This window comes from Equus przewalskii, chromosome X (assembly GCF_037783145.1).
Source record: "Equus przewalskii isolate Varuska chromosome X, EquPr2, whole genome shotgun sequence".
Taxonomy (NCBI): Eukaryota; Metazoa; Chordata; class Mammalia; order Perissodactyla; family Equidae; genus Equus; species Equus przewalskii.
Window position 1 is genome coordinate 109793772 of NC_091863.1, and position 22596 is coordinate 109816367.

Here is a 22596-nt window from a genome sequence, read left to right on the forward strand (position 1 = left end):
AACCTCGGCCGCGAGAAATGAAGATGGCGGGACGGTTAGTACTGCTACTTTGGGGCTGAGAGAGGCAAAATCGTGAGGATGGGAGACCCTGTGATGTTGAGATGTTGAGAGCTCCCAAGCAGCCTCCCCTGCTCTCCCCACCCCCCCAGCTCCACGAGGCATCGCGGGAACCGCGGGAAAGCGCTGAGCTGCCCAACGTGGGGGTTGGGGTGGGGCGGAGGGGCGGGGGGCGGGGTGGAAGGCGTGGTGGGGACCCGCGCGCATGCGTACCGCGCGCGCTCACAAATGCAGCCCGGCGCGGCGCCGTAGCAACCGGGTTCCAAGCCAGCGTCTCGCTCAATAAGTGGCCTTCCCGGGAGTTCTAGTCCCACCAGCCGGTCTCGGCTCTTCCCTGTGCACGGTTCTTCCTTGTTGTTTTTGCTTCTTCCCTCCACTAGTTCCGATCTAACCCATGGTGTGTGTCCCCGAGCGCTGAGCCAGCTCCTAAAATGAGTACTTGTGGTTTCCGCGTGGGAACCAACCTCTGGCGCCTCCGGTCTGCCCTCCCCAGGCTGCTGCTAGGGCTGGGGCTGCTCGTGGGGCTCCAGGGCCCGCCCTGCGCTGCTTTCTACCTTCCTGGGTTGGCTCCGGTCAACTTCTGCGAGGCGGACCGAGAGACTGCAGCCTGCAAGGTGAGGACCACAGAGGGAGTGAGCTATGAGGGGAAGGCTTCGGGTAGGGGCATAGGGCACACCGGGGATGCTTAAGCCCTCTCTGGGGATGTGTTTCAGGGTCTCAGCCTCTGTGCCTCGCGCTTGGGTGGATCCGGATCTCCCTGATGCTTTTCCCCTCCCTCTCGGCTCCTCCCCCTGCCTCCTCGGCTCCTCCTCCTCCTCCTCCTCCTCCTCCCTCACAGCTCCTCCTTTTCCTCTTTTTCTCTCGGCCCCTTTCCCTCGGTCTAGGCTGCTTCTCTTCCCCTCCCTCTTGGCTCCGCCCCCTCCCTTACACTCTTCCCTTTTGGCTCCGCCCCCCTCTCGGCCCGCCCTCTCCCCTATCTTGCTTCCTGTCTCTCCTCCTCCTCCCCTTTCGGCCAACTCCCTCTCAGCTTCTCCTCTCTTTTGGTTCCTCCCCATCCCCCTCTCTTCTTGGCTGCTCCTCCTCCTCTATCACAGTCCTCCCCCCACTTCCCCCTCCTCTTGGGCTCGTTCCTCTCCCTCTCAGCGTCCTCTCTCTCCTCCTCCCTTCTTCCCCTCCCTATTGTCCCCGTTATACAATCAGACTCCCTTTCAAGATTCACCTACTATGGGCTTTGTTGGATACGTCCCCGCCATGTTTCTGTCACCCCTCACTCCTGTGGCCTCACACTTTTACCTCCTTAATTCTTCTTAATTCGCTTTGGTTTCCCCTGGGCTCTTTCTCCGCAAACACCAAGATAATATTATTTACCTCTCAGACTTGTGAGAATAAAATGAGACAACGTATGAAAAGCACTGACGACAGCACTTGGCACACAGTAAGCTTTCAATAAGTGGTAACTGTTGTCACTGGTGATTTTCTTTAGCCAGAGATATCTGGCCCAATTCCTTTTCCGCGTGTCCCCCAATCTCCGGTAATTTCTTGACTTCCTTCTTTGGCAGCCTTGTTTTTGTAACTGTAAGCTGACTCAAAACAATTTGTTTTTGCAAGTAATCGATTCAAAAGGTCATAAGGCATGAGACATTTTCTGACCCCTAGTTGCCTCATCTAGTATATGGGGGAGTGTTCTGGTAGAAGGCCCCGCAAAGGCACTACAAAGTTGAGAACAGTGCTGGGTGTGCTGTGACTATAGCCTTCGCCACCTGGAAAGTTCCAGGGTTTTTAAAGGCCAGTTCTAGGTGCAGCAAGTTTGCTCTTAAAAAACCTGGAGCTTGCCTTTTCCTGTGAGAAGTACTGATAGCAATGTTTTGAACCAACATCTTGCCAAACACATGTAATATAAGAAATGGCACTTAAAAATATTTTATATCTGCCTTTTCCCTGACTGGCGATACCTGGTCCTGGCTCTTTATTCTTTATTTCAGCAGACGTCCTCACAAGAAACATGATCTTTAACCATAACAAGTGTGTGGAATTTCTTTTCTGTAAGCTCTTTTCTTTTTAGGCTGCTCCTCACATCCCTAGATGCAGTCTGCTTTTTGTTCTGAGATTGCACCTTCTCTCTTTTGGTGAGTCTCTCCTTTTTATGCTTAACACTCCAAACTTCCCTAATTTGGTAGAGTCCAGCTCCTTGATTTTTTTTAGTTTTTAAATTTTTACAATTACAAAAGCAGTAACAGCCAACCCTGATGGCCTAGTGGTTAACGTTCGGCACTCGCTGCTTCGGGGAGCTGGGTTCGTTTTGGGCTGCAGAACCACACCACCCCTCTGTCAGTTGCCATGCTGCAGTGGGGGCTCACATAGAACTAGAAGGACGTACAACGAGGATATACAGCCATGCACTGGGGCTTTGGGGAGGAAAAAAAAAAGCAGTAGCATGCATGGTAGGTGGTTAGAAAATGCATATAGGCAAAAATAAGAAAAGAAAAACATTTCTAACAACTAGAGAATTCCACTGTTGATACCTTAGCTGGTATTCTAAATTTTTTTCTATGCATGTTCATACCCACGTATATTTTTAATAGACTTTTTTAAAGAGCAGTTTTAGGTTCACTTTAGGTTCAATTTAGTTTTAGGTTCAACTTAGTAAAATTGAGCAGAAAGTATAAAGTTCCTATGTACCCCTGCCCCCACACTTGCATAGCTTCCCCCATTATCAACACCTCCCAGTTGATGAACCTACATTGACACATCATTATCACCCAAAGTCCATGGTTTACATTACTGTTCACTCTTGGTATTTTGCATCCTATGAGTTTGGGAAAATGTATAATGACATGTATCCATCGTTATAACAACTTACAGAATAACTTCACTGCCCTAAAAGTCCTCTATGCTCTCTGCCTCTTCATCCCTCCCTCCCTTTAAGCCTTGACAACCACTGATCTATTTACTGTCTCCATAGTTTTGCCTTTTCCAGAGTGTCATATAGTTGGAATCACACAGTATGCAGCCTTTTCAGATTGGCTTCTTTCACTTAGTAATATGCATTGAAGGCTCCTCTATGTCTTTTCATGGCTTGATTGCTCACTTCTCTCTAGTGCTCAATAATATTCCATTGTCTGGATATATCACAGTTCACTATCTATTCACCTACTCTGAAGTACATCTTGGTTGCTTCCAACTTTTGGCAATTATGAATAAAGCTACTATAAACATTGTGTGCAGGTTTTTGTGTGGACATAAGTTTTCAACTCCTTTGGGTAAATACCAAGGAGCGTGATTCCTGGTTGATATGGTACGAATATGTTTAGTTTTGCAAGAAATCACTGAACTGTCTTCCAAAGTGACTGTACCATTTTACATTCCCACCAGCAATGAAGAAGAGTCCACATACATTTTTTTATTGAGGTGACATTGGTCTATAACATTATGTAAATTTCAGGTGTACATCATTATATTTCGACTTCTGTATAGACTACATCACGTTCACCACCAAAAGTCTAGTTTCCATTCATCATCATATAAATGTCCCCCTTTACCCCTTTCACCCTCCCGCCACCCCCCTTCCTCTTTGGCAACCACCAATCTGTTCTCTGTATCTATGTGTTTGTTTACTGCTGTTGCCCACATGCATTTTTTATCCAAATAAAATCATAGCATGCACGTTATTTTGTAACTTTCACTTTTCTGTTAACAACTCCATCTTTCCACATCAATACATTTTTATCTCATCTATTACCTAGTTCATAGTCAGCGTTCCCCAGCTATTGCCAAAATAGCCAAACCACAATCCAATCTAGGACCACAAATTGCATCTGTTTGTTATATTCTTATAGCTCTTTAATTTTTATTTATTTTTTTTCTAAAGATTTTATTTTTCCTTTTTCTCCCAAAGCCCCCTGGTACATAGTTGTGTACTTTTAGTTGTGGGTCCTTTTAGTTGTGGCATGTGGGATGCCGCCTCAGTTTGGCCCAATGAGCGGTGCCATGTCCGCACCCAGGATCTGAACCAGCAAAATCCTGGTCCGCCACAGTGGAGCGCACGAACTTAACCACTCGGCCACGGGGCTGGCCCCTCTTATAGCTCTTTTAATCAAGCACAGTTCCCCCTTGTTCTTTTCATAACACTGACTTATAAAAGAGACCAGTCTGGGGGCCAGCCTAGTGGTGCAGCAGTTAAGTTTGCATGTTCCACTTTGGTGGCCACGGGGTTTGCCAGTTTGGATCCCGGGTGTGGACCTACACACTGCTTGTCAGGTCATGCTGTGGCAGGTATCCCACATATAAAGTGGAGGACGATGGGCACAGATGTTAGCTCAGGGCCAGTCTTCCTCAGCAAAAAGAGAGGAGGATTGGTGGCAGATATTAGCTCAGAGCTAATATTCCTCAAAAATAAAATAAAATAAGATGACTTTAGGAAAAAAAAAGAGACCAGTCTGTTTTTCCGGTGGACTGTGCCTCCTCCAGGATTTGTGTTTGCTGCCTTGTGATGACATTTAGCTTGGTTTAATGGTTAAACTTGAACCCTTTGGAAAGTAATTTGAAATATGTATCAGAGTCTACAAAAATGTTCATCCCCCTTGATTGTAATGATCCCTCTTAGAATAATATGCAAGGACACAGGCAGATGAGAAGTTTTCTCTGTGAATGTCTATCTCTGTGGGTCCTTGCGTCACATAGTGCCCCTCCATGGGGGACGCCAGTATTATCAGTTTCTTGTGTATCCTTCTAGGGATTTTATGAATATACAAACAAATATGTATTTATATTCTTTTTTCTTCCTTTTTTTTTACATGGATGATAGCATACTGTTCTTATCTTCGTGTACCTTTATTCATTTAACACTATAGCCTGGAGATTGTTTTATATCATTGCACAAAGAACATCCTCATTCTTTTATAATGGTTGCATAGCATTCTGTTATAAGGATGTGCTGTAATTGATTTACATAGTCCCTTATTTATGTATTTAGCTTGTTTCCATTCTCTTGATCTTACCAAACATTGCTGACTGTGGGAATATATCTGTAGAATAAATTTCTAGGAATGGAATTGCTGGGTCAAAGAATATATGAACTTAACAATTTTGATATTGCCAAGTGCCCTCCATAGAGGTTGTATTACTTTACACTCCTGCCAACAGTAGGGGAGAGTGCCTGTTTCTCCACACCTTGACAACGTGTTATCAACCTTTTAGATCTTTGACAATCTGATCATTGAAAAATTGTGTGTTGTGATTTTAATTTGCATTGCTTTTATTAGGAATCTTTTTTATTGATAATTTTTTCGTGTAATTAAAAGCCATTTGTACTTTCTTTTCTGTGAACTTTCTGTATGTCCTTCGCTCATTTTTCTATTAGGTTAAACATTTTAAAAATTGATTTGTGGGAACTCTTAAATCAGGAAACTAGTCCCTTGCCTGTGACATCCTTTTTCCAAGTTTGTCAGTTGTCTTTTGGTTTTGCTTATTGTGGGTTTTTTTTTTTTGCCATTTAGAAAAATTGGCTTTTATTCTAATGTATCAATTTTTTTTATGGCTTCTGAGTTTTGTGCCCTGTTTTGGAAGGTCTTTCCCATGCCAGTAAGACTATAAAATAATTCTCCCATGGTTTCTTCTGTTGCTTTTATGGTTTAAATTTTAACATGTAAATAAGATTTCCTGGTTTAATATATGAGATAGGGATCCAACTTAACTTTTTTTTCCCAGATCACTGACCAGTTGTCTTAACACCGTTTATTGAATAATCTATCTTTTCTCCACTTGATTTGAGAAACCATCAAGTTCCTTTAAATATAGTAAGCTCCAAATATGCATTTTAAAATATAGTTCAAATCTTATATACTTTGTCAATTTTGGGACTTTAGATGAGAACTATTATCCTTAATTATCTTCTATCTTCTTAGAAACTTTTGCCTATTCACCTTTATAAAACTATAACTGATATATGTTGCTAGTGCTCAATTTCTGATTAGATTTCACTGAGTGCAGACACAATTCTCTGGTTTCACAGAGTTATAGTAAGGCTATTTATATTTGTTCCCAAACTTGGTAATTTTCTACATCCTCTTTTTAAAAAAATCTAACCATAGAGTAAAGATGATAGTAGATGTTCAGTTTTTTTTTATTAATGTCATGATAGATTACAACCTTGTGAGATTTCAGTTGTACTTCCCCCTTTGTGCCCTCCCCCCACTCCCCCCTTTTCCCTGGTAACCACCGATCAGATCTCCTTGTCAATATGTTAACTTCCACCTATGAGTGGAGTCATATAGAGTTCGTCTTTCTCTGACTGGCTTATTTCGCTTAACATAATACCCTCGAGGTCCATCCACGTTGCTGCGAATGGGCCAATTTTGTCTTTTTTATGGCTGAGTAGTATTCCATTGTGTATATATACCATATCTTCTTTATCCAATCATCAGTTTCTGGGCATGTAGGTTGGTTCCACATCTTGGCTATTGTAAATAATGCTGCGATGAACATAGGGGTGCAAGGGACTCTTGGGATTTCTGATTTCAGGTTCTTAGGATAGATACCCAGTAATGGGATGGCTGGGTCATAGGGTATTTCTATCTGTAACTTTTTGAGAAATCTCCATACTGTTTTCCATAGTGGCTGTACCAGTTTGCACTCCCACCAACAGTGTATGAGGGTTCCTTTTTCTCCACAACCTCTCCAACATTTGTCGCTCTTGGTTTTGAATGTTTTTGCCAATCTAATGGGTGTAAGGTGATATCTTAGTGTAGTTTTGATTTGCATTTCCCTGATGATTAGCGATGATGAACATCTTTTCATGTGTCTATTGGCCATATTTATATTAGATGTTCAGTTTTTTTAAAAAACAGTATATGGAATTTTGAAAAGGATAAAGTGATTACCCAAGATCTGCTGTTTTAGTGATTTGAAAAATCCTATCTGGTAAATTCTCAAGAACACAGCTGAGACCCAGGAAAGTAAGCAAAAATGTCCCATGAAGAGTCAGGATGGACGTGATAATTTTCCTATGCTCACTCTCATGCTCTCAGACAGTCTTTGCAATATAGTTTTAACAAATCTGGTTACTTATTCCACATATTGAGGGCTTGCTCTCTAGCAGATTAGGGGGGAAAATAGAAGGGAGAGGAGGCATACTCACAACTGACAGCCAAAAAGAAAGAGATGTAAAGTCTTTACAAACAAGTTTAAGTTCTTTGGTAGGGGTGAGGGGGTGCGGGTGGCAGGGGTGTGGGTAGTCATCTATTGCCATTTAGTTTTGGGGCAAATAGCTCGTCTTACCTCATTTGATACTGAAGCTGTCACAGACTCAAAGCAAGTGCAATGATTGATGTTCAAAATGACCCTGAGTCATCAAGCAAGGTTAAATGATGATTATCATTTTCTGTTTAAGATAGGAAAGAGTGAAAGGAATTTTAGCATGTTTCTTATAAAATTGGCTAATATAAGACAGAAAGCACTTACGCAATAACTTAATTTTTTTATTTATATTTTTTATTTATTTATTTTTTTTTTGGAGGAAGATTAGCCCTGAGCTAACTGCTGCCAATCCTCCTCTTTTTGCTGAGGAAGACTGGCCCTGAGCTAACATCCCTGCCCATCTTCCTCTACTTTTCCTTTTTTTATGTGGGATGCCTACCACAGCATGGCTTTTGCCAAGCGGTGCCGTGTCTGGACCCGGGATCCAAGCCGGTGAACCCCGGGCCGCTGAGAAGCGGAATGTGTGAACTTAGCTGCTGCACCACCGGCCGGCCCCAACGCAATAACTTTAATTATCTCAAGTTCTTAACCTGAGTTCAATGGATTCCAGGAACTAGGAAGCCTCTTAAAACTGAACAGAGAATTTGGTGACTGTGTGTGCTTTTCTGGGGAGAGGGGCCATAGCTTTCATCATATTCTCAAAAGGTTCTATAATTAAAAAAGCTTACGAACAACTGAGATATCTGAAAAATTTATGTGTTCAGAGAACCCAGTGATGCCAGATAAATGAAATGTTATGAACTTATAGCTATACTGTGTTATAAATTTATAGCACTGTACTAAGTTATAAATTTGTAACTATACAGTTATAAATTGATGGGAGCAATAGACCCAATTACCTTTCAATTACTTCATTATGTATTTTGCAAGCGCTCCCTTGTTTTGCTTTGTATTATTAATGGATTTTTTTTCCTTCTTATAGTCATCAATAGCACTGTTTGTAAACAGACTGGACTCAGTGGAATCTGTCCTACCATATGAATATAATACGTAAGTTATAAGTATTATAATTATACCTGATATAATTGATATAATTGTGTTAAAATGTGCCTTAAGTTGTTAAAGATAGCAAATGAAAGCCCCGGATGTATTAAGAAATGTGGTGGTAATATTGTAATAAAGATAACATGAAAAAAAAGATTAGAAGAGAGAGCTTTCGATGGGAGACAAGAGCTTAAAATATTAGGAAGTTGCCATACTTGATTTTTCTTTCTAAGAAAGGCAAATTATAAATTTACTGCACTTTGAACTTTTAAGAAAATATCTTTGCGGAGTTGTAGCTTATTTCCAAAACATGGAATCGGTTTTATAGTAAGATTTTTAATGGATGAAGGTGTTTAGTTTAGTAGTGAGCAGTTATTATATAATCACGATTAAGTATGATCAATCATTTGAGAATAACAACAAATGATGTACTTTTTAGAAAAAATGATCGTAGTTCCCGTTGGTATTAACTTATTTACACTAATAAAGCAGAAATAAAATCAGGTCTAATTTTCATTAAGATACCAGGTATAAATGTAAGGTGTTAGTATGCATATTTAAAATATTTCACAGGCCTACCATTTATTTTGTCTTCTAATTAAGCCATTTTATATTCAAATTTACTTAAAAGTAGTTGTGATTCTTTTCACCTAGTAACCCTTTGATTTGTGAGTGTGTGGGAATGTGTTTGGGGGGGATCTTATTTTTTTAAGTTTTCCTTTGATCAGAACTGATAATAACAGTTTCTAAATGTCTCAGGTTAGAATTAGTACAGGCTTTAAACTATTGTTTGCTAATTTTTACATAATTTGAAGTTTGACCCTGTAGTTTTTTTTTTTTTTGAAGAAAACTGGCCCTGAGCTAACATCTATGCCCATCTTCCTCTACTTTATATGTGGGATGCCTGCCACAGCATGGCTTGACAAGCAGTGCATAGGTCCATGCCCAGGATCTGAACCAGCAAACCCTAGGCCACTGAATTGGAACGTGTGAACTTAACGACTGCACCACCAGGCCGGCCCTCATTAGTTTTTTTTTAAGACTGTGATTACCGGGCCTGGCCCCGTGGCCGAGTGGTTAAGTTCGCGCTCTCCGCTGCAGGCGGCCTAGTGTTTCGTTGGTTCGAATTCTGGGCACGGACATGGCCCTCCTCATCAAACCACGCTGAGACAGCGTCCCACATGCCACAACTAGAAGGTCCCACAACGAAGAATATCCAACTATGTACTGGGGGGCTTTGGGGAGAAAAAGGAAAAAAATAAAATCTTAAAAAAAAAACTTTCTTAGAAAAAAAAAAAAAAGATTGTGATTACCTACATGACAAAAGTCAAGAGCAGTACCATAAGCATTTTAAATAATTAATTCATAATTATCAGAGGTTAAACAATCAAGAGAAATATTTAATGAGGTCTATAAATCATAATTAGACACATTCTGGGTCATATTTTTAGAAGCATCTATCATTAACAGTGGAGAGGCTAGATAGATGACAAAGACTAATTTTTTTGCTGATGTTTTTATCTTACTTAAACCTCTCCTCTTTTAGCTTTGACTTCTGTCAAGACTCTGAAAAGAAAAGTCCTTCTGAAAACCTTGGACAAGTACTATTTGGAGAACAAATAACATCCTCTCCTTATCAGGTTATTCAGCCGACCTTGTTATTAAATCTTATTTTAACATGAATCTTCTCAAAACTGACTACCCATAATTGTGGCAAAGAGTCTTTGTTTTAAAAGGAGGTGGAGAGAAAGAAAAGGAAGTAGAATGTAGTGTTGCCAGGATAATGCATTGCTATATGCTCTTTAAGCGATTTGCGTTAGTTTGTGGTTCCACATCAAGGTTTTACCTTTCAAGTTTTATTTTTGCTTTTGAAAGAAAAAAGTTTAATTTATTGTTCTTGCATATTTTGGGTAGGGTAATATAAGCAGATATAATTGGACTCTCAGTATCTATTGATATTGCATTCAATATTATAATAGATATGGGGATAGAGTAAGGATGTTTTCATAAGCAGTTATGATTATGAAGGCATTAACTTTCTTCTTTTTTTTCCAGCTTCATTGAAGTATAATTGAAGCACAATAAACTGCACATATTGAAAGTGTATAATTTGGTCAATTTTAATATATATATATATACTCGTGAAATCACCAGGCATTAGCTTCTTTTAAAACTTTTTTTTGGAAATAATTATAGATTTACAGAAAGCTACAAAAAGAATAAACAGTGAGGTCTCGTGGACCCTTTACCTATGTTTGCCCAATGGGAACATCTTGCATGACTGTAGTACAATATCAAAACCAGGGAATTGACATTGGTACAATGCATAGAGTTTATTCAGATTTCACTAGTTTTACATGCACTCATTTGTATGTATGTGTGTGTGTGTGTGAGGAAGAGATTCTTTACAGTTTTTTCACCTGTGCACATTCGTGTACCCAGCACCACAATCAATACACAGCATAGTTCCATGACCACAAGGCTCCCTCATGCTGCCCATTTATAGCCACCCCCAACCCCTCCTCCACATTCCTTAGCCCTGACAAACCCTAATCTCTTCTCTATTTCTATAGTGTTACTTCAATAATGTTATACGAATGGAATCACACAGTATGTAACCTTTCTGGGCCTAGCTTTTTTCACTCAGCACATTCCCTTGAGATCCATCCAGGTTGTTGTGTGTATCTGGAGTTCATGCTTTTTTGTTGCTGAGTAGTATTCCATGGTATGGATGTGCCAGTTTAACTATTCACCTCACTGAAGGACATTTGGATTGCTTCTAGCTTTTGACTGTTATGAATAAAACTGCTATGAACGTTTATGTGTAGGTTTTTTGTGCAGATAGCTTTTCATTTTTCTGAGATAACCACCCAAGAGTGTAATCACTGAATGAAATGATAATTGCACATTTAGTGTTGTAACAAACTGCCTGTTTTTCAGAGTGACTATACTGTTTTACCTTCCCAGCAGCAAAGTATGAGTGATCCAGGTTCTCTGCATCCTTGTCAGCGCTTGGTGGTGGTGTTTTTTATTTGAGTCACTCTGATAGGTGCGTCTCATTGATTTAATTTGCATTTTCCTAATGGCTAATGATGTTGAACGTCTTTTCCTGTGCTTATTTGCCATCCATATACTCTCTTGAATGAAATGTCTCCCCTTTTGCCCATTTTCTGTTTGGATTGTTTTGTTCTTTTACTGTTGAATTTTCAGAGTTCTTTATATATTCTAGACAAGATTCCTTTGTTGCAACAGTAGTTTGCCAACGGTTTCTCCCAGTCTGTAGCTTGCATTTTCATCCTCTTAACGGTCTTTCACAAAGCAAAAGTTTTTAATTTTTATGCGGTCCAATTATCAAGTTTTCCTTTTATGGATTAGGCTTTTGGTGTTAAGTCTAAGAAGACTTTGCACAGCCTTAGGTGTTGAAGATTTTCTTCTATGCTTTATTCTCAAAGTTTTATTATTTTACTTTACATTTACACCTGTGATCCATTTTGAGTTATTTTTTTGTATATAGTGTGGTGTTTGGATTGAATTTTATTTAGTTTTGCCTGTAGATGCCCAGTTGCTTCAGCACTGTTTGTTGGAAGGACCATCCCTCCTCCGTTGAATTGCTCGTGCCCCTTTGTAAGCCAATCATGTGAGCGTAGCTGTGGAGGTCTAGTTCTGGCTTCTTTATTGATCTCTTCCGTTGGTTTGTGTGTTGGGCATTAGCTTTTCAATGATTAACGTTGCACACAGTACCCCCGTGGAGTACCATTGTCCTAACAGGAAAGTGTGCCTTATCAAGAAATGCTGTCCCTTGGACTGAAGAAACATGACAGTGTTGTTTCAGCCATGTTAACTCAGTTGCTGATAGGGAGTTTTTTGTTAATATTTGTATGATTTTAGCATATGAGTTGCTAACTCTTTTTTCATAGTTTATTCTTGCTCATTATTTCCAGAGTAATAACACTGGCACTTTACCTTGATAATCCCCGATAGCTGGACCTTATAAAGAAAAGCTTTCATATTAAAAGTATCAAATATTTTATTACCACTTTTTGGTAATGGCTTTATTGAGAGATAATTCACATACCAAATAATTGACCCACTTAAAGTGTCCAATTCAATTATTTGTAGTATATTCACAGAGTTGTGTAACCATCACTGCAATCAATTTTATTATCACATTTAAATGAAGGATTCTATATCAGGGTAGTCTTTAGGAAGCTACAGAGTGGATTTTCCATCCCACCTTACGTATTATTGAAGAAGGCAAATTCTGTTCAGTGGTGAAAGCATTGTGTGTGTGTGTGTCTGTGTCTAGTGTAATCATTTCAGGTATGAATTGAAACTTAGAGGAGGTAGTGTTGAGGATGATAGCATACTGAAGTCTCTGAAGAAAAGTTTTATCTGTAAGGTAAAGTGCTTATTTTGTGACATTTGATTTATAAAATCGAGTCAAATCTCTTAATATTTTTAATTCTTTCTTAACAGTTTTCTTTTAACAAGACAGAAACATGTGTAAAAGTTTGTGTAAAATCTTATGATATAGCAAATGAAGACCAAATGAAAAAGCTAGCTTTTTTGAAGAAAGGAATAGAACTGAGTTATCAACATCACTGGTAGGTTTGGCGTCTGAAATAATGTGACTTAATCTTTCAATTCTTTTCAGAAGTAGTTTTAATAGATACTTGGAATTGTATACTATTTTTTGTGACTTAGCTTTGATTAAAAATTTGAGCTTAAATATATTTAAGATGATTTTAGTATTGCTTGATGTGAAATACTTATTAAATCTTTTATTTGAAAAATGTTTATATATAGGATTATTGATAATATGCCAGTAATATGGTGTCGTGATATGGAAGATGGACAAAAGTACTGCACACCAGGATTTCCAATAGGATGTTTTATTACTGAAGGTGGCCTATCGAAAGATGCTTGCGTTATCAATGTAAGTGTTGAGAGCTTACTATAGAAATATTAGAATGTTGCTTCACTTACAGTTTGCTTTCTGTTAGAGTCACTTAGCGAACATCAATGAGACAGCTACCATCTTCTAGGTTTTGTGCCAGGTGTTGGGGATACAAAGAGAAGTAGACGTGGTCCCTGTCCTCTAGAAGTTCACAGTAGGGAGATAGACATGTAAACAAATCAATGCAATAAAATGTATGTAATAGGAGACTAAGGGGCAAGGAGGATATAATGGAGGGAATGAAAAAGTATTTGTCAGATAAATGGGTGCATGAGCATTTCTAGTAGGGAAATCAGTGTGGTCAAGAGCTTGGAAGTCTGAAACAGCATGCTGTGATTAGGGGACTATGAGTAGTCAAGCATGTCTGTGGCATAAGTTTTGGGATTTGGGGGGTACAGCTAGAGATGAAGCCATAAAGGGGGTAGGCAGAAGCTAGATGGTGGAGGGAGGTCCTGTATGCTATGGTAAGGAAAGTAGCATTGAATACCTGTTATGTGCCAGGAGCAATGTTATAGTACTCTATATGCGGTGACTAATTTAATGCTCAGAACAGCCCTGTTGCTAGAATCTACTACTGCCATTTTACAGATGAACGAAATCTCAGAGAGGGTAAGTGACTTGACTAGGGGCGTACAATTAGTAAGTGGCAGAGGTAAGACTCCAACTCAGATCTTTGTAGCTTGGGAGTCCCAGTCACACTGTGTTTGAAATCTGTCTTGTGGTTCTCACACTGTCTTCTGCTGGGCCCTAGGGTAACAAGTGTTTCGGGGCTGCCGTGGAGGCTAACCAAGTGGCCAAATGGGCATGGAAGAGCTCAACCTGGGCAGCTCTGCTTTTAATCTATGTTAAACGTGGACACTTGATGTGGATCAATGATGGGGACGAAGGGGCAGGGAGAGGGAGGAACACAGGATGACTGCTGGGTTTCTGGCTTGGTTGTCTAACTCATGGTACTCTGAACTGTTTCTTTGCGGAGAAAAGGTAGTACTTCTTAAATTTCAGTCGTTCATGCACCACCTTGGTGATTTCTGCCTTATCTGCGGCACCCATATTATTATTTATATATTTTTAAAAATCCATAATTCAACTTAAATTTATTTATAAAGGAAACTATAATATCCCAGAAATTACAGGTTTTGTGTACTACTTATATTTTTTATTCATCTAATTTCAAGTAAACAGATAAAGAAGTAGAGTACAAATTGTTTTTTCGTCTACTACCTAAAATTATATCGTATATCCTCAGGGATATGTGTTCTTCACAATGGGAAACATTGAGATAGGGAATATGGGAGAAGTGCGAACAGCTGCTTAATTGAGAATTCTTTTAAAGTAAGGGGAGAGTGGCAGAAGAGAGGAGTTAATCAACAGGAGGAATTTGATTAATATAGCCTGTATTTGATACTATATATGAAAGTGGGTTCTTTGGGACCATTTAAAGACCACGTCTTTGAAGATCAAGTCTGGGGAGAATAACTAGACCAATAGTATGTAAGAGCCCCAGTTGGCCAGAGTAGCACTAATTTTTATTAACATTTGTGGGGTGCCACCCTAAAATTACCAAGGTTAGGTAAAACCAGCAGTTGCCTTTTGTTACCCTTTTTATATATAGAAGAACCCTTACTTGTAAATTTTCTTGTATATTTTTATTTTAAGGATATTTATTTTGGATGGATGTTGATGTCCTCCTCCTTCCCCCTTTTGCACATAGGCTGTCTTTCATTGCAAAATTAAAGCTATAGGCAAGTTTCGAAAAACGTGTTTATAGTGTAATTGATCTTTTTTGCATAAATAATTGTATCAGCCATTCTCAAAGTGAGGTCTTGGGCTCTCTGAGAACTTTTCAGGGAGTCTGCAAGGTCAAAGCTATTTTCATAATAATATTAAGATGTTATTTGCCTTCTTTAGTCTCATTCTTTTGTGAGTGTACGGTGGAATTTTCCAGAGGCTATATGAAGTGTGATGATGTCATCACTCTGAAGGCCAATGGAGTGTGTGCTTCTGTATTCTTGTGTTTTAAAATTTTCTCATTTTAAGTTCGAATGTGGTCAATATGGATAGATATAACTCACAGAAACAAAAACTCTTTAGGGTCCTTAATAATTTTTAAGAGTGGGAGTCCTGAGACTAAAAAGTTTGAGAACTGCTGAATTAGATGTTTAGAATCAAAGTGGCAAATATGGTTGTCTGATCAATAGGCAGGTGTGTTTTTGTTTTAAGATTCATTAAGTACCTTCACATTGTGACACCACCACCACCATGATTACAAAAGTAACGCGTTTGTAAAAACCTCATACAACACAGAGGGATAAAGAGTATGAAGTGAGAGGGGTTGGCCCCATGGCTGAGTGGTTAAGTTCTCGCGCTCCGCTGCAGGTGACCCAGTGTTTCATCAGTTCGAATCCTGGGCGCGGACATGGCACCGCTCATCAGACCACGCTGAGGCAGTGTCCCATATGCCACAACTAGAAGGACCCACAACTAAGAATATACAACTGTGTACCGGGGGGCTTTGGGGAGAAAAAGGGAAAAAATAAAATCTTTAAATTAAAAAAAAAAGAGTATGAAGTGAGAGTCTCCCCATAATCCTCAATTTTAATAGATTCTTTTTATGTGTATATAATTTTTTAATTGAAGTGAGATTATAATATATATATTTCTGTATTCTGCTTCTTTGTCTTTACTTAGAAATTTATAAAGGACTTCTTTCCATGTTCAATATGCATATTATATATACAGAGAGAGAGAGAATACAGGAGTGAGAAAGTGTTTACAATTTTAAATAGTTTCATAGTATTCCATTGTATGGATGGATTATAATTTTTCATTCATTCCATCATGATTTAGTGTTTTCAGTTTTTGTTAATAATGCTGCAGTGAATATTCTTTTACCTCTTTGAGTTTCATCTATAAAATGGGAATAAGAATAGTATATAGCCCATAGGGTTATTGTGAGCATAAATAGGATACTTGTAAAGTGCTTGGAGTGGTGTCGAATACGTAGTAGGCACTCAATAAATGATAGTTATTGTACAAACATCTGTGTACTCTTGTCTAATTATTACCTTAAGATAAATTCATATTAGTGTAATTGCTGGGTCAAAGGATATGGACTTTAAGAAAACCCCTTTTTGTTGTAAAATACAGATACAGAAATCCACACAGAACAGATATAAAGTTTAATGAATTATTATAAGGGAAACACCTTTGTAAACCCCAGCCAGGTGAAGAAATAGAATTTGGCCAGCCACCCCAGAAGGTATCCATGTATTCCTACCCGTTACACCACCCTTCCCCTGAAGTAACCCCTATCCTAACTTTTATCCTAATCACTTCCTTGAGTTTCTTTTATAGTTTTATCACCCGAGTCCACATTCCTAGACACTGTAGTTTAGACTTCGCCATTTTCGATATCTTTTTTCAATATTTTATTATGAGCATTTTCAAACACACAGAAAAGTTGAATGTATCATATACCCAGCACCTACGTTCTACAATTAGCATTTTTCTATGTTAGAGTTTTCACATATCTGTCCATTTGACCTCCCTGTATTATTTATCCAAACAATGGTGCATGTTCCTCTGTCCTTTATATCCTGCAAATTGGCAGATGGATGCAGCAGCTTGATCAGAGTCAGGTTTGCTCTCTTTGGTGAGATAAGGTAGCGATGTATTCTTTCATCAGGAGGCACATGATGTGTCTCTTTTTTAAAAGTAGATTTATTATTTAGAGTGGTTTTAGGTTCAAAGAAAAATTGAGCAGCAAATACAGAGATTTCCATGTCCACCCTGCCCTTACACATGCATTGCCTCCCCTGTTATCAATTTCACTCCCCAGAGTGTGGTACATTAGTTATAATTGGTGAACCTTTATTGATACACCATTATCACCCAAAGACGATAGTTGACATTAGGGTTTACTCTTGATGTTGTACATTTTATGGGTTTGGACAAATGTATAATGACATGTGTCCATTGTAACAGTCTCATACAGAGTAGTTTCAGTGCCCTAAAAATCTTCTGGGCTCCACCTGTTCATCCCTCGCTCCCCTCAACCTAATGTCTTTTTGTCTCTTTTTGTTGTGATGCGTGGATCTATTAATTCACTAGAGGTCATACACACTGGAGAAACGAGCTGTGGAGTGAGCTCCCATCAACCAGGAAACGAAACCCTTTTCCCTTGCAATGTCTGTCCAGCGCCCTCTACTGACAAAGCCTCATTCAGTGCTAGCTTGCAAAGGAAAAGTGTTTAAAATATTTGAAGGGCCACATAATTTTCAGAGACGTCAAAAAGCATGAATTTGGAGATGAGAGACAATAAGTCAGTGACTGGCACACCTTACGCGCATGTACGATCACTACTCTGATGAGAGAGAGCCCTCTGTGAATCTCCAGAAATCTCTGTGCAGCTCTCTTCCCTCTGGTGCTCTCCCCACAAAATCTAGCCCCTTTGGCCTCTCTAGACTTTGAACTTTGTCTTCTCAGTTCCTGGAACTGCAGGGCTCTGCTTGGGTACCTTTTCCCTGCACTACAGCCTGGAAATGCTCTCTGGGAAGGAAGCCTGAGGCAATAGAAGGGCTCACCTTATTTGTTCTTCTCCTGGTGATCACCCTTTTAACATTCTTTGTTGTCCAATGTCTGAAAACTGTTTTTTCATATATTTTACCAATTTATTTTAGTTGTTTAAGGTGAAAGGGTAAATCCGGTCTCATTCCATCATGTCTGGAGGAGGAAGTCCAACTCCCTTGCTTTCTTTTTGCATACATTTACTTGGTATAACTTTGTCTAGCCTTTCATTTTTAACTTTTAAGAACCTCTTTGTTTTAGGTGTGTCTCTTGTATACAACATATCGTTGAGTTTTACTTTGTGGTATCTTACAAAAAATCTTTTCCTCTTAATAGGTGAGTTAAGCCCATTTACATTTATTGATACTACATCTGTTCTCAGTTCTATTATTTTGTTTTGTTTACTATTTTTATATTCCATATTTTATCAATTCTAAGACTCATATTTTCCCATATTTTAACATTTATTAAATCAGAATGCGTCTCCCAGTTGATGGCATGTCAAAGTATAATTAGCAGTGTTTTTTCTTAGCCACACATAAAATAATGATTTTTTTTATTGAGTTATTGATAGGTTACAATCTTGTGAAATTTCAGTTGTACATTAATGTTTGTCAGTCATGTTGTAGGTGTACCACTTCACCCTTTGTGCCCACCCCCCACCCCACCTTTCCCCTGGTATCCACTAAACTGTTCTTAGTCCATAATTTTAAATTCCTCATATGAGTGGAGTCATACACAGATTATCCTTCTCTCGCTGGCTTATTTCACTTAACATAATTCTCTCAAGGTCCATCCATGTTATTGCAAATGGAATGATTTTGTTCTGTTTTGCAGCTGAGTAGTATTCCATTGTATATATGTACCACATCTTCTTTATCCATTCGTCTGTTGCTGGGCACTTAGGTTGCTTCCAAGTCTTGGCTATTGTAAACAGTGCTGCAATAAACATTGGGGTGCATAGGACTTTTGGGATTGCTGACTTCAAGCTCTTTGGATAAATACCCAGTAGTGGGATGGCTGGATCGTATGGTAGTTCTATTTTTAATTTTTTGAGGGATCTCCATACTGTTTTCCATAGTGGCTGCACTAGTTTGCATTCCCACCAGCAGTGTATGAGGGTTCCTTTTTCTCCGCAACCTCTCCAACATTTGTTGCTATTAGTTTTAGATATTTTTGTCATTCTAACGGGTGTAAGGTGATAACTTAGTGTAGTTTTGATTTGCATTTCCCTGATGATCAGCGATGATGAGCATCTTTTCATGTGCCTATTGGCCATCAGTATATCTTCTTTGGAGAAATGTCTGTTCATGTCTCCAGCCCATTTTTTGATTGAATTGTTTGATGTTTTGTGGTTGAGTTGCGAGAGTTCTTTATAAATTATGGATATTAAGCCTTTGTCAGATATATGACTTGCAAATATTTTTTCCCAGTTAGTGGGTTGTTTTTTTGTTTCAATCCTGTTTTCATTTGCCTTGAAGAAGCTCTTTAATCTGATGAAGTCCCATTTGTTTATTCTTTCTATTGTTTCCCTTCTCTGAGAAGGCATGGTGTCCGAAAAGATCCTTTTAATACTGATGTCCAAGAGTGTACTGCCTACGTTTACTTCCAGAAGCCTTATGGTTTCAGGTCTCACCTTTAGGTCTTTAATCCATTTTGAGTTTATTTTGGTGAATGGTGAAAAAGAATGGTCAATTTTCATTCTTTTACATGTGGCTTTCCAGTTTTCCCAGCACCATTTGTTGAAAAGACTTTCTTTTCTCCATTGTATGCCCTCAGCTCTTTTGTCAAAGATAAGCTGTCCATAGATGTGTGGTTTTATTTCTGGGCTTTCAATTCTGTTCCATTGATCTGTGCACCTGTTTTTGTACCAGTACCATGCTGTTTTGATTACTGTAGCTTTGCAGTATGTTTTGAAGTCAGTGATTGTGATGCCTCCCGTTTTGTTCTTTTTTCTCAGGATTGCTTTAGAAATTCGGGGTCTTTTGTTGCCACATATGAATTTTAGGATTCTTTGTTCTAATTCTGTAAAGAATGTCATTGGGATTCTGATTGGGATGGCATTGAATCTGTAGATTGCTTTAGGTAGAACGGACATTGTAACTATGTTTATTCTTCCAATCCATGTACATGGAATGTCTTTCCATCTCCTTATGTTGTCATCCAATTCTCTCAGAAAGGCCTTGTAATTTTGATTATATAGGTCCTTCACTTCCTTAGTTAAATGTACCCCAAGGTATTTTATTCTTTTTGTTGCGATTGTGAATGGTATTGTGTTCTTGAGTTCTTTTTCTGTTGGTTCATTACTGGAGTATAGAAATGCTACTGATTTATGCAAATTGATTTTATACCCCGCAACTTTGCTGTAGTTGTTGCTTACTTCTAACAGTTTTCCAATGGATTCTTTGGGGTTTTCTATATATAAGATCATGTCGTCTGCAAACAGCGAGAGTTTCACTTCTTCCCTCCCTATTTGGATTCCTTTTATTCCTTTTTCTTGCCTGACTGCTCTGGCCAGGACCTCGAGTACTATGTTAAATAAGAGTGGTGATAGAGGGCATCCTTGTCTCGTTCCTGTTTTCAGGGGGATGGGGTTCAGTTTTTGCCCATTGAGTATGATGTTGTGTATGGGTTTGTCGTATATGGCCTTTATTATGTTGAGGTAGTTTCCTTCTATGCCCATTTTGTTCAGAGTTTTTATCATAAATGGCTGTTGGATCTTGTCAAATGCCTTCTCTGCATCTATTGAGATGATCATGTGGTTTTTATTCCTCAGTTTGTTGATGTGGTGTATCACGTTGATTGATTTGCGGATGTTGTACCATCCCTGTGTCCCTGGTATGAATCCCACTTGATCATGATTTATGATTCTTTTGATGAATTGCTGAATTCTGGTTGCCAAAATTTTGTTTAGAATTTTTGCATCTATGTTCATCAGTAATATTGGCCTGTAGATCTCTTTTTTCGTGGTATCCTTGTCAGGTGTTGGTATCAGCGTGATGTTGGCCTCATAGAATGTGTTAGGAAGTGTTCCATCTTCCCTAATTTTTTGGAATAGCTTGAAAAGGATAGGTATTAAATTCTCTCTGAAAGTTTGGTAGAATTCCCCAGGAAAGCCATCTGGTCCTGGGGTTTTATTCTTTGGGATGTTTCTGATTGCTATTTCAATCTCTTTCCTTGTGATTGGTCTGTTCAAATTGTCTGCCTCTTCTTGAGTGAGCTTTGGGAGATTGTAGGAGTCCAAGAATTTATCCATTTCCTCTAGGTTATCCATTCTGTTGGCATATAGTTTTTTGTAGTATTCTCTTATAATCTGTTGTATTTCTGCAGAGTCTGTTGTTATTTCTCCTCGCTCATTTCTGATTTTGTTTATTTGAGCTTTTTCTCTTTTTTTTTTGTAAGTCTGGCTAGTGGTTTGTCAATTTTATTTATCTTCTCCAAAAACCAGCTCTTTGTCTCATTGATCCTTTCTACTGCCTTTTTCGTTTCCATAGTATTTATTTCTGCTCTGATTTTCATTATTTCTCTCCTTCTGCTGACTTTGGGCTTCATTTGTTCTTTTTTCTCTAGTTCGGTTAGGTGTGCTTTAAGGTTGCTTATTTGGGATTTTTCTTGTTTGTTAAGATGTGCCTGTATTGCGATGAATTTTCCTCTTAATACAGCTTTTGCTGTATCCCATATGAGTTGGTATGGCATGCTATCATTTTCATTTGTTTCCAGGTATTTTTTTATTTCTTCTTTAATTTCTTCAGTGATCCATTGCTTGTTCAGGAGTGTGTTGTTTAGTCTCCACATCTTTGTGCCTTTCTCAGCTTTTTTCTTGTAATTAATTTCTAGCCTTATAGCACTATGATCGGAGAAGATGCCTGTTATTATTTCAATTTTTTTAAATTTGTAGAGGCTTGCCTTGTTTCCCAACATATGGTCTATCCTAGAGAATGTTCCATGTGCACTTGAGAAGAATGTGTATTCAGCTCTTTCAGGGTGGAGTGATCTATATATGTCTGTTAAGTCCAATTGTTTTAGTTTTTCATTCAGCTCCACTATTTCATTGTTGATTTTCCGTCTGGATGATCTTTCCATTGATGTGAGTGGGGTGTTGGGGTCCCCTCCTATTGTTGTGTTGTTTTTAACATCTTCCTTTAGGTCTGTTAATAGTTGCTTTATGAATCTTGGTGCTCCTGTGTTGGGTGCATAGATATTTATAAGCGTTATTTCTTCTTGATGAAGTGTCCCTTTGATCATTATATATTCTCTCTCTGTGTCTCTCTTTACCTGTCTTATTTTGAAATCCACTTGGTCTGATATGAGAATTGCAACACCTGCCTTTTTTTCCTTGCTATTTGCTTGAAGTATTGTCCTCCACCCCTTCACCCTGAGCCTGTGTTTGTCCTTGGGGCTGAGGTGTGTTTCCTGGAGGCAACAAATTGTTGGATCATGTTCTTTAATCCATTTTGCCACTCTGTGTCTTTTTATTGGAGAGTTCAATCCGTTCACATTGAGAGTGATTATTGATGCATGTGGACTTAATGCTGTTAATCTGTCGCTCATTATCTTGTTTTCCTGCATTTCTTTTCCTGTGTGCTTTAGACTACCCATTTAATACTGCAATTTCTTATGCTGGGTTTCTTAGATTTTTCCTTATTTATGATTTGTGACTCTGTTCTGTACTTTATTTTAGTGTCTACCTTGAAGTTTGTATTTAGAATCTCGTGTATAATATAGTCTATTCTCTGGTGGACTCTTACCTACTTGACCAATACTGATTTAGACCCTTT

The 22596-nt window shown here is 38.8% G+C and overlaps 1 protein-coding gene across 2 annotated transcripts in view; it reads left to right on the forward strand.

Annotated features, from left to right (window-relative positions):
* Window positions 1-216: 216 nt before the first annotated feature.
* Window positions 217-22596, forward strand: part of LOC103543080 (transmembrane 9 superfamily member 2-like) — an 89199-nt gene continuing 66819 nt past the window's right edge. The window contains exons 1-5 of one of the 2 annotated variants that reach the window (XM_070604954.1): window positions 217-671; window positions 8234-8301; window positions 9842-9935; window positions 12772-12899; window positions 13102-13231. In XM_070604954.1, the coding sequence (XP_070461055.1) occupies window positions 489-671; window positions 8234-8301; window positions 9842-9935; window positions 12772-12899; window positions 13102-13231 (603 nt within the window). In that variant the 5' untranslated portion in view covers window positions 217-488. The remainder of the gene's footprint in view (window positions 672-8233; window positions 8302-9841; window positions 9936-12771; window positions 12900-13101; window positions 13232-22596) is intronic. The other variant, XM_070604953.1, reaches the window with a different exon arrangement.